We start from the raw sequence: 13288 nt of genomic DNA, 5'->3' as shown, positions 1-13288 counted from the left end.
CCATTGCACTCCAGCCTGGGTAACAAGAGCGAAACTCTGTCTCAATTAAAAAAAAAAAAAAAGCCTTGAGCATAGTAACAGCTGCAAAATGATAAAAACTAAGCTATTAAAAAAATCCTCACTATAAGTCAACCAATTTTAATGACAACATTGTCAGCATTTAAATTGCATAAATAGGTAACTGAATCAAATAAATGGTGAACTGGTTGTTAACACACCAGTGACATACTGCTCATTGCTTATAAATTCAATCAACATGTTTTTAAATAGAGAAAAATATTGATCTGGAAGGACTTGGTTAAAAAGATACAATTGAACATCACAAATTGTACTTTATTAATTTGTCCCTATGGATGACGAATCTAAAAAATATTGTAGTTTGGAACCAAGTCTAACAATACTCCTGAAATTCTATCCTATGGAAGAAAATCCTAAATACAAAACAAATTTTATGCACTAAGATATCTGTATATCTGTGTTTGTATGAGAAAGAGAGAGAGAGACAGAGAGAAAGGACTTATAAATATAAAAAATTAGAGCCATGTTCTTAACTCCATACTTAAAAGAGAATGTCTTCATGTAGAAACAAGTTTTTGCAAAGAGCATAAATGCTGATTCACAAAGGAAATACAAACGTAAAAAGATGGCCAATCTCGGTGGTTAAGAAAAGGCAATGTTCCTTTTTTCCCCCTGTCATATTGGTAAAGATGAATGCATGTGATAGTCTCCCTCACTGGGAAGGGTGTGGGTAATTGTCAGATGCCTCCAGTGAAAGTATAAATTGGTACAGCATTTTCTAAGGGCAATTTGACAAAAATGCATCAACACTAAAAATGGGCATGTCTTCTGTCCCTAACAAATTCATGTTTAGAACTTTATTATAAAGAAATAATTGAGCAAATATACAAAGCTATGTGTACAACAATGTTTAGAGTAATAAAAATGGCCACCCATCTCCATTTGTGTAAATAAATTGTGATACATCCATATGCTAAAACACTAGTTGACGTCAAAAATATACATTTTGTCCAAATGCTGGCTGGGTGTGATGATCATGTGATAAATGCTTCTTGAGGCCAAAACCAAGTATCACCATCACAAAATGAACTTCTGAGGTACAAGAACACATCTGAAATTTTATTTTAAAACCATTATTGGGGTATAGTGGCTCATGCCTATAATCTCAGAACTTTGAGGGGGTAAGGGAAGAGAGAGGATTGCTTGAGCCTAGGAGTTCAAGATGAGCCTGGCCCACAGAGTGAGACCCTGTCTGTACAAAAAAAATAAAAAGTAAAAACTGCGAAGAAATTTAAAAATTAGCCAGTTATGGTAGCATCTGTTATCTCAGCTAATGGGGCTGAGTCAGGAGGATCACTTGAGCCCCGGAGTTTGCCTGGGCAACATGGCAAAACCTTGTTTCTCCAGGAAAAAAAAAAGCCCAAAATTAGCTAGATGTGATGGTTCCTGCCTGTAGTCCCAGCTACTTGGGAGGCTGAGGTGGAAGGATCATTTGAGCTGGGAAGTTTAGGGCTGCAGTGAGCAGTGGTCATACCACTGCACTCCAGCCTGGGTGACAGAGTGAGACCTTGTCTCAACAGCAAAAACAAAAAAAGGTCATGTCCAGGTAGAAGATCTTGGATGTTGTCCTATGCATGTGTAATTTATTTCCATCTTGTGAAACAGCAGTGGCAAAGCTGTTCCGTCTTTAATTTGCCCTCACAAAATGTGAAGAATTCCCAAATGGACATTTTCCTGAAACACTTGTGGTTTGAGTGGATTATATGATAAAAAGTAACATGAAAATTTTTAAAGGTTATTTTGTTTCATTCACATATAATTTTCAAAAAGGTAAAATCATGACTCAGCAAATATAAAATGGCACATATAAAATCGTGACTCAGCAAATATAAAATGGCACATATAAAATCATGACTCTCAGCAAATATAAAATGGCACATATAAAATCATGACTCAGCAAATATAAAATGGCACATATAAAATCATGACTCTCAGCAAATATAAAATCATGACTCTCAGCAAATATAAAAATTGACACATAAAATTATTTTATTTAACTCAACTAATATGGAAACTAGTAAGATGGAATGTCCAGTTCAAAAAGTATTTATATTCATAGATAACAAAAAAATGTTAAGACTTCTGAGTTTGAAGAAAAAGAAAAGCTGGTTTATGTCCAACAGGCCATAAATCTTAAGAATTTATCCATTCCACTCTACAGAAGTTTACGTCTCTACTGGACAAAAATCTGCAAGTTAACAAGTAAACTTTTGTAAGTCTGGGATCTTTAATAAGTGGTGTGTAATGAGATGAACAAGCGTCACTTTCATGAGACGGTCCTTGAGAGGCCTGATGCTCCCATATGATATTGAAATGATACATCCTACCTTTCTGCCTTATTCCTGAATCTCAGATGATTTTCCCAACAGTTTAATGTGATGGATATTAGTGGCACCAAACAATGCTACAAGGATATATTCTTTTTAAGCAAACAAATACGAAATGCAAAAATAATACAAGACACAATAGATATTTGAAAATCTACTTTATATATTTGAAACTATAATGAAACATTTAGAACACAGAAGTGCCAAAACTGCTGAAAAAGAACAAAGTTGGAGTATTTATATTACCTAATTTCAAGACTTTTAAGACAGTCACATAACAAGACAGTATTATCTGTCAGTCTATTTCCTTTTTTTTCTAGTTTTTAAAAAATTTTTTAAATTTTTTATTTTTTTTATGAGACAGGATTTTGCTATGTTGCCCAGGCCAATCTAGAACTCCTGGGCTAAAGCGATCCTCCCACCTCAGCCTTCCAAGGTGCTGGGATTACAGGTGTGAGCCACCACATCTGGCATATTTCCTTATTTCTTTAACATTTTATATATATAACTTTTTGTGTCTAAAATTATTTATTATTATAGCATATTACTCTTGCAATATATATATATTGTATATATTTATACTTCAACGGATACAATTTCAGCATAAAAAACATGAGATTTCCCTCTTAATTTATTTAAGAATCCATGTTGCTCAAGCCTGTAATCCCAGCACTTTGGGAGGCTGAGGCGGGTGGATCACGAGGTCAAGAGATCGAGACCATCCTGGTCAACATGGTGAAACCCCGTCTCTACTAAAAAAACAAAAAATTAGCAGGGCACGGTGGCGCGTGCCTGTAATCCCAGCTACTCAGGAGGCTGAGGCAGGAGAATTGCCTGAACCCAGGAGACGGAGGTTGTGGTGAGCCGAGATAGTGCCATTGCACTCTAGCCTGGGTAACAAGAGTGAAACTCCGTCTCAAAAAAAAAAGAATCCATGTTATCATGTTATAAAAAGACAAAGAAGGAGGTTACACAACATTTGTATTATCACCTTTTAATTTATGCATATGCTGACATATATTAAAGTTCTAGATTTATGTACATTAAAGTGATCTTAACAGTTATCCTTGGTTTTCAAATTAAAGGGTAATTTTCACTTTTTTCTGTGTGCCTTTCTGGTTAGTCTGACTTTTTTTTTAACCAAATTTTTTATTGTGATAAAATGTACATAACAAAAATTTTCGTTTGAAGTACACACTGCAGTGGCATTAAGTACATCCACACTGTTATGCGGGCAACACTACTGTTCATCTCCAGAACCTTTTTATCTTTTCAAATTAAAACTCTGTACCCATTAAACAATCACTCCCCATTCCCTTCTCCCCCCAGTCCCTGGGAACCTCTATTCTACTTTCCACATTTAAGAATGTGTCTGTGCTAGGTACCTCTTGTAAGTGGAACCACGGAACCTTTGTCTTTTTGTGTCTGGCTTATTTAATTCAGCATGTTTTCCAAGTTCATCTATGGTGTAATTGTATGTATCAGTGTTTCATTCCTTTTTATGACTAATTTCTTTTCACAGTGAACTGAAACCACCTTAATAATCAGCAACTTAACAAAGCTATTTTAATCCAAAAAGAGGAATGAAAGCTTAATTTTGCTTTTTAGTGAAAACCTGGTTCTACCTCTCTGGGGTGCGTTTGTAACATTCTACTTCCTGTTTGTATTCTAGGGGTGAAGCTAAGTAGCCTTCTTGGTAAAAAGGGAAACCTGGAAAAACTCCAGAGCTACTGGGAAGTTGGATTTTTTCTGGGGGCCAGTGTCCTAGCCAACGACCACATGAGAGTCATTCAAGCATCTGAAAAGCTTTTTAAACTGAAGACACCAGCATGGTAATAATCAGCTATTATATGTTGATACAATTTTTTTTTAATAAACAGCTCCATATTGGTCCCATATTATATTTATTGAAGTGACAACTAGATGATTTTATTTGCTTATAAAATAAAATGCAGAATATAGAGGAAAATTGTCATATTCACAAAATGTGTTGCATATAAGTTCTAGTGACTTTGGATGTAGGTGATGTCAGCAGGTTTCTGACAGCCTTTCCAGCACATTGACCAACCCACTGGCCCAGGTTGGCCACTGTCACCCATGTGAATCATGCAGAGGTCACGCATTTTACACCTGCAAATATAACTTATGTTCAGGGCCTGAGACCACATTTCCATTTCAGCTCTTAGACCTCTACTCCAAACCTATGCCCTTTGTTTCCTCTGTGATCTAATCTCAGATTTAGAATGTTCATTCTTGATTTACTTTTGTTTTTACTTAGGATTTGACTGACACATTTGAGCGTTTCCTATATTTGTGTATTTTTTAAATTTCAAATTGTTCTTGGAGTGCACCCAAATCTCACCATTATCTCTGTGGTAATTGGAGAGATGGAAACAAAATTACCTCTGCATTTAGAATCATTTTGCAAAACAATGTTGGCTGGGCGTGGTGGCTCACACCTGTAATCCTAGCACTTTGGGAGGTCGAGGCAGATGGATCACTTGAGGTCAGGAGTCTGAGACCAGCCTGACCAACATGGTGAAACCCCATCTCTACTAAAAATACAAAAATTAACTGGGCATGCTGTCAGGTGCCAGGAGAATCACTTGAACCCAGGAGGCAGAGGTTGCAGTGAGCCAAGATCACGCCACTGCACTTCAGCCTGGGCAACAGAGTGAGACTGTCTCAAAAAAAAAAAGAAAGAAAAACAATTTTTATTAGCATCACATGTAGCGATTGACCATTAGCTGTAAAGACTTTAAAGGGCCAACCATAATATGGTGAAAGCATCTTTCCAGAGGCACTCTGAGCTCAGGCCACTTACTTGGCTGTTTTCATCACAGAAACCATGTGAGGAAGAGACCACTCAGGCCTTCATGGCTTTTTAAAGAATTTTTCTCATGTTTAGGTCTCCTTTAGCCAGTTCTCCCCAGGGATCTTTCTAAAGATCACAATGATCTTTCAAAAATGCACATTTGACACTTCCTCTGCACTGAAATCCTTAAATCAATATAGTTTAATTGTTCCTCACAGCCTAAGGGATAAAGTCCATCATTTTGTCTTAGTAAACAAGATTTGCCCTTAGCCATTAGCCTCAGCTCTTGTCACACCCCTGAGTTTGCACTGCTGTCTCTTCATACCACACTGCCGGTTTCATGCGTGAGTGTCTGAGCATGTGCTGAGCATGCCTCTCACAATGGACACATTCCCCGGAGAACACTCATCCATCACACCTGCTCATAAAGCTGACCTTGACCTATAGCCCTTCCTCACACCCAAGTCCCTTCTTTAGTGTTTCTGTCATTCTTTAGTTCTGCCTCTCTTGATACGGAGTGTATGGCTTTTTTAAGTTGTCTCTCTGTTTAATCATATCTCCATGGATATTTATTCATGATGTTATAATACCTTTTAATATTTATACAGCAGCAGGCATGCAGCAAATGATATGAAATAAATGAACCAATAAATGCATGCGTGATACTCAGTCACATTTCCTATTTCTTTGCAATGACCATTCCGATGGCAGTATTTTAGACATCCTGGGTCTGTTAACAAGAAAACAGCCACTATTCTATACAATGGTACTCACAGCTGCAAAACAGTACCTTAAGGTTCCACTAACTTAATTTTTATGGAATGTTAACTTCCATGTTTATAGTCCGCAAAGTGCCTGCATAGCCATTATCGCCTGTAATTATCTCTCTCCTCATTTTTCCTAACTTTTTCCTTTGAGGCACCATCTGTCTTACTGGGTTTGAGGGTATTTGTATAATATATAAGCTGAGTTGCTTCTGAGCTAAAGAATGATGTTTTATGAAGGGTCTATTTAAGAAAGCTTCCTCAAAGAAGCATATTTAAAAACAAATGCATTAACTGCTTCCTCAAATAGAATATAGGCATTTTAAAATTCACGTTTTAACCAGATGTATGGCCCTAGTCCAAGTTACCAAGCCCTCTAAGCCTGTTTCCTCATCTCTAAAACAGGGATAAAATAACCTATGTTATTGAATTTTTATGAGATAGAAATGAGATAATGTGTGAAAGCATGGCCGGGCATGGTGGCTCATACCTGTAATTCTAGCACTTTGGGAGGCCAAGGCAGATGGATCACTTGAGGTCAGGAATTTGAAACCAGCCTGGCCAACATGGTGAAACTCTGTCTCTAGTAAAAATTCAAAAAATACTTGGCGTGGTGGTATACATCTATAGTCCAGCTACTCAGGAGGCTGATGCAGGAGAATCGCTTGAACCCAGGAAACAGAGGTTGCAGGGAGCCAAGATGGCACCACTGCTTCTCAGTTTGGGTGACAGAGTGAGACTCCATCTCAAAAAAAAAAAAAAAAAAGTGTGACCAGGCACAGTGGCTCACACCTGTAATCCCAGCATTTGGGAGGTCAAGGCAGGTGGATCACTTGAGGTCAGGAGTTTGAGGAGACCAGCCTGGCCAATAGGGTGAAACTCTATCTCTACTGAAAATACAAAACTTAGCTGGGTGTAGTGGTGCACACCTGTGATCCCAGCTACTCAGGAGGCTGAGGCAGGAGAATAGTGTGAACCCAGGACAGGGAGGTTGAAATGAGCCGGATTGTGCCATTGCAGCCACTGCACTCCTGCCTGGGTGACAGAGTGAGACTCCGTCTCAAAAAAAAAAAAAAAAAAAAAAAGAAAGTGTGAAAGCACATGATATTTAACAAATAATGAATAATGTAATGAATGTGTAACTGTTAATGTCATATATAAATTACATTACAGAATTAGATTGGGATACATGGGAACAGGTGGTACTAAATTTTTCTGTTATGTTTTGTGTCTTATGTCTTTTACTTCTCAGGTACCTTAAGTCTATTGTAGAGACAATTTTGATATATAAGCATTTTGTGAAACTGACTACTGAACAGCCTGTGGCCAAGCAAGAACTTGTGGACTTTTGGATGGATTTCCTGGTCGAGGCCACAAAGACAGATGTTACTGTGGTTAGGTTTCCAGTGAGTACTCTTCCTTTAAATCTAATTACATTTTTTTATTTAAAGAACATCTTGTACTGTGATTGTAACAGTGCTTAGATGCTGATTTTTGTGCCCTAAGTCTGCAGTCACCTGGTTAATATCTTTATTTCCTGCACATTGGTTTGCTTTGGCTTACTTTAAAAAATAATTTCTCAGAATCGGAGAAATATTTTTATGTTTTTGCCATGGAATTTGGCTGATTCCTTTTGATAAGTGGTGAAGTGTACTTCCTAAACAGTGCAAAGATTATCTCTTGGTTTAGCTTCAGCCAGACTGATGGATGCTTTTCCTTAATCCTGCAGTCGTGTTGGCATGGTCTTCAGTATTATCTCCCGTCTTGGAGTGAAAAGTATCAGGCTCACCTGCATTGTTATTCCATCCCCACCATCCATTACCCAGCTGGGTCAGTGTTAGATGTAATATCCCCAATCCCTATTTATAACACTTTAGACCATGGGAAATAATGACTTGCAGTTTTTGGTCTGCAACTCATTTTGGCTGATCTCTAGTGGACTTCAGCTATATAGATTTAAATGTATAATATACACACACACACACACACATACACACACATGCACACACATTTTAAAAAATCGATTGCTCTTCTCAGATGGCCATCCCCCTCCTGATAGTTCTTAACACTGTTCAGCATCCAATTCAAGAATTACTGGCAACTGTTGAGCACAGTGGCTCACGCCTGTAATCCCAGCACTTTGGGAGGCTGAGTCAGGTGGACCACGAGGTCAGGAGTTTGAGACCAGCCTGGCCAATATGGTGAAACCCAGACTATACTAAAGATACAAAAAATTAGCCAGGCATGGTGGCACATGCCTGTAATCCCAGCTACTCGGAAGGCTGAGGTAGGAGAATTGCTTGAAACCCAGGAGGCAGAGGTTGCAGTGAGCCGAGATTGCACCATTGTATGCCAGCCTGGGTGACAGGGTGAGACTCTGTCTCAAAAAAAAAAAAAAAGAATTACTGGCAATTCACTGTGTGTACAAATTTCTTTCCACATCAAAGTGATGCCATAAGTCTCTGTTTGAGCTTTCTAATCTGTATCTTGCATTCTCAGAGGCGGTGACAGTTCTCAATTCTTTTTGTGAAATCTTGTGTTCCTGTTCTTGTTGATAGGATCACCTACTTCACTTAATTAAATCTATTGCTGACATGAGCATGCTTTACTCTTGCTTCCAGATGAAGCCTCGAGCTCAGCAGGGTCCTTAATCGAAAGCCTTTTAACTGAAACACTTCACTTTATTTTCTAGCCTAGATAATGTGTAGCCTAGGAAAATACTTATCTTCGAATGAGCTGGCAACTTGCCTCTAGCTGGTGCTCTGAGTAGCAGGAAATGTAGTGAAAGAAGAGAATGTAGAATTCTGGTATTTAATTGACTGTTAACTTGATGGACTAGAAAACTGGCTATGAAAGGAAACCATTCAAATTAGTCACTTTCAGCTCATTTGAATTAGTTTAATATGAATTTATTTTTCATAATATAAGTTAATATAAAAAATATTTGACAGAATTTGTCCTAATATAAATACAAATAAGTGAATATAAAAAAATTAGAAAATATTCAGTGAGAAGTTAGGAGAATATAGGTGTAAACACCAGTTGAGAAAGGCCTCCTTAAGTAAGAAAGGAACTTAAAAGTCAATAAAAAATTGATATTTTTGTTTGATTAAAAAAAAAAATAAAACTACCATGAGCATGCCAAATAGAAACTGCTAGAAAGAGAAAATGTTTTATACAAATGTGCAAAATAGTCAGTTTAGGTAATATGCAAATAAATCCTATAAATTGATAAGCAAATAAAAAGAAAAAATAATATGAAGAGATAATTAACTTCTGGTTAGTCAAGAAAATGCAGATTAAATGAGACACTATTTTTTTTTCCCCATGGACTCAAAGAATTAAAACGTTTTCCAGCAGTTGTCATTGGTATGGAGACAAGAGCATTTTTAGAACCTGCTGGTGGGCATAGGAATTGCTGAATATTCTGGGATTCTGGGAAATTATCTGGAAAGGGGATGTTAGGATTGTGTAAGGGATCCTGAGGACCTCAACTTTATTTACAACATTTTATTTCTTTAGAAAACGTTTTGAAGCAAATATGAAAGTGTGTTAACAGTTATCTGCGAGTGGTAGGCACATCGGTGTTTGTTATTATCTTGCCAACATATTTATGGCATATTTGATTTTTCTCAGCAATCCATTTCCTTCTTGAAACTTTGTGGCTTGTTTGGGGTCTTTTTGTGACAAAACTCTAAAATGCAGTGTTTTCCCACTCAGCTCTAAATACTATTCCTACATCAGAATTCATAACTCAGGTACTCAAAATTTCTTTTCCATAGTTTGTTGCTACACAGAGGGCAACATTGTACACTTCTGTAGTTCCTCTTGAGTGTTCTTACAGGGACTTCACCTGTGTGAGTTACAGAAAATGCCAGTCTACCAAGAAGCTCCAAATTTAACGGAAATTGCTTTAGGATTAACCACTTGAATATTTTCTTTTCTTTTTAATTTTTTCCGACATGGAGTCTTGCCCTGTTGCCAGGCTGGAGTGCAGTGGCGTGATCTAGGCTCACTCCAACCTCTGCCTCCTGGGTCCAAGTGATTCTCCTGCTTCAGCCTCCTGAGTAGCTGGGACTATAGGCATGCACCACTATGCCCAGCTAAGTTTTGTATATTTAGTAGAGACAGGGTTTCACCATATTGGCCAGGATGGTCTCAATCTCTTGACCTCGTGATCCACCTGCCTCGGCCTCCCATGGTGCTGGGATTAGAGGCGTGAGCCACCGCGCCCAGCCAGATGTTTTCTTTTATTTAAGTGTATGATGAAGCACTACAGAAACTACAAAGATATTGTTTTAAAAGGTAATGGAAACCATATGGATCATTTTTAAGTCTCAAGGTAGATGATAGCATAGCAGAAAAACAGGATCAATATTTGGGTAGTAAGTTGTGACCACTTCTGGAATTTGCCACCCATGCTCTCCCTCATAGAGAAAGATAGCCTTTTAGTACCTTTGGGGCTCTCTTGGTCACTGCAACTTGTCATGTCCTTAGCATCGCAACTTCCATGGCTCACACTACAAAGGTTGCAGTAGGTGTTGATTAGGATAACATTATCCTTCTTTTGAAATGCATCTAAATATAATCCAGGATGGCCTATTTTAGAAAATATTATTTGATTGTTTTTATTTATCTCAATACTATATTCATTCTAATTTCTCCAAGAAATAACTGTGGCTCTGGGCAAAAGAGAGTTGAAAGTTTATGTGGGAAATGATTTGAATAGTACCATCATTTATCATTTTGATTTATTCTTTTTTTCTTACATCTCCGTTTGGTGTATTTTCTTTCCTCCTTACACTGAAAAGTCTAGAGACCATGAACTCATTATCTAATGTCAGGAGAGAGGCAGAAGAGAAATATTGTACTTAAAAGCCTGTGGAAACCTAAACATCTGGTTAGTATCTGTTCTTTGATAGGCCTTGCAGTCTTCCTTTTTTATTCAGATACATGAAATTAGCAGTTAATTATAATGTTAACCTAAAAGCAAGAAACTAAAAGTAAGAATATATAAACTCATAAGTGAGTTATATCTAGCGTTAAGGCTTTGTCAAAGTGTCTCCATTTCCTGGTCTTTTTTCCAGCCTTTCTGTGACCTCTGTAATATGTGCCACAAATTTCTCACATTTTGTCATTTCAAGGGTAAAGCAAAGGGCTCAACAAATTAGTGCTAGCTACAACCTTGTTTTTATTTCCTATCTCAAGTGAGGGACACATAGTTCAGATTTTATCTATTAGAAATATTAAGATGACAACAAAGACATAATTTTACAAGAGAGGAGCTGGTGCTGTTCTTTTCTGCTGTTTAATATAATAGTATGCCCACATAATTTGGGCACAGGGTATATTCTCACTTGTCAATGAAGAGAGTTGGATGATGTTTTGGGAAACCCACCTTTTATTCTCTATTGTTTTGATTTCATATACACTGCAATACTCAGAAATGAGAGCACCATTTCTGCAACGTTTAGTTGGAAAGTTGATTTTCATTATTCATTATTCATCATTACTGTTTGTCTCTATATTGATTAGAATTAAGATTTTGATTCACTGGGTGAGTTTCTTCCTGAGTCAGAATCTGTTCCCTTCTGGATTCTCACTGTGTGTGTATTTGTGGTATAGACCATCTTATTTTCACAGCTAAAGCCTGACTTTCTTTGAGCCCTTAACAGTTTTAATACCCAGAGTAAAGAAAAATTGGTTTTCTTAGCTTCCTTTCCCTAGTTACCTGAACCTTAAGTAAATGCACTGTTGGGGTAAGTTTAGAGTAAAACAAATATGCCCAGATTCTTGTGCTTTCTTTCTGAGGGTGCGTTTCATGTTTTACTGTATAATGAATCTGTAATTACTTATTGATGGAACCTTCTGAAGGCATTTTCCTCCACTTTTATTTGGAAAACTTGCTTGATTCAAGATTAGTTCTAAAGGTAATCTTCTTGAGTGTTAAACCAGTAGAGGAGAAAGACTATTCCAGTTTCTCTACTAGTTAAGTATTGACTTTTCTTTTTTTAAAACATTCGTAGTGAAGTTTGCCTAGGAAATTTGGGCCAGGAAGATGCCTTTAAGCATCTCTACAAGTAGGTAATGAATCATAGTGCCTTTGAAATCAGGGCATATGTATCATTTTAGTATTATTCACTTCAATGGTGAGATATTAGTAATAATGGACTACTTCATGCAGTCCTTTGATGGAGATTCTCAACTCATTTATCACATACCCCTCATAGAACTTTAAAATAGGAGCAAATTTGATTTCTCTTTTTCTCTTACAAGGTGAAATATATCATTATTGAAGATGCCAGTTTCATCCGAAAGGCAGTGCAAAAAAACGTGTTTATTATTTCATGTAGCTAAGTTTGTTTCTTTGGTTTATATATAAAACTCTTTCAGGAATAACCAAAAGCATTTCTAAATTTATTTACATGGGTGTGAAAACCATACTACTGCATCTGTATGATAAAGTGTGATAGCAGAAAAACCAAAATAAGTATGAGACATTCTATGTATGGACCTTTTCTGTCTTTCTTTGACACATTTATATTTATAGAAATAGCTTATGTAGTACATGATAAAATAGAAGATTTTTAAAAAGTTAATCACTAGTAGATTTCCTGGGGATAGCTGAGCCAATATATGGGCTGCAAAAATGTATTTCTAAGTTTATTAGCAATACAAGGTGATGCATTATTGAACCTTATGATCATTGATAAATACTGTAAAATGCTTGAAGGATTTATAGGAAAAACAGCAGTCAGACAAACTGAAATGGTTTACTACAGCAGCAGATTCAGATACTCATCCAATAATCCTCTACGTTGGTGCTGGGGGTTACAGCAGTTCTAAGTGGTTTCAATCTGAAGTCACTGATACTAGTTTCTTTGCCTTATCTTTTCAAGGTATTAATATTAGAACCAACCAAAATCTATCAACCTTCTTATTTGTCTATCAACAATGAAGTTGAGGAAAAAACAATATCTATTTGGCACGTGCTTCCTGATGACAAGGTAAATTGTGCAATTATTAACACAAGAGCATTACTAACAAAGGACTTTATACCCTTCTAGCATTTACACATTCCAGCAAATGTCTGTGTGAGTTAAGAAGAAATAGCTCAGCTGCATGTCTGTCTTGGCATAAATGCATTCTGTATTATAAAACCTGTTTCATTTGAATCATGAATTTTCATCAATATTAATAAAATATCATTGAACTATTTGGATTTTTATTATAGATGGCATTTTGTTTTGTAAATTCATGCTGGAAGTTATGCACCAAAGAACTAATACTTAAAATATGTGACA

The 13288-nt window shown here is 36.8% G+C and overlaps 1 protein-coding gene across 4 annotated transcripts in view; it reads left to right on the top strand.

The window, feature by feature from the left end:
* MAP3K5 (mitogen-activated protein kinase kinase kinase 5) overlaps nucleotides 1–13288 on the top strand; it is a 241083-nt gene that overhangs the window by 126982 nt on the left and 100813 nt on the right. For all 4 annotated transcript variants that reach the window (XM_078370136.1, XM_035296827.3, XM_002747058.7 and 1 more), the window contains 3 exons: nucleotides 4078–4237; nucleotides 7237–7390; nucleotides 12884–12991. In XM_078370136.1, the coding sequence (XP_078226262.1) occupies nucleotides 4078–4237; nucleotides 7237–7390; nucleotides 12884–12991 (422 nt within the window). The remainder of the gene's footprint in view (nucleotides 1–4077; nucleotides 4238–7236; nucleotides 7391–12883; nucleotides 12992–13288) is intronic.

This window comes from Callithrix jacchus, chromosome 4, assembly GCF_049354715.1.
Source record: "Callithrix jacchus isolate 240 chromosome 4, calJac240_pri, whole genome shotgun sequence".
Lineage (NCBI taxonomy): Eukaryota > Metazoa > Chordata > Mammalia > Primates > Cebidae > Callithrix > Callithrix jacchus.
Note: the sequence above shows the minus strand (reverse complement) of the source record. Positions and strands in the feature narration are given on the sequence as shown.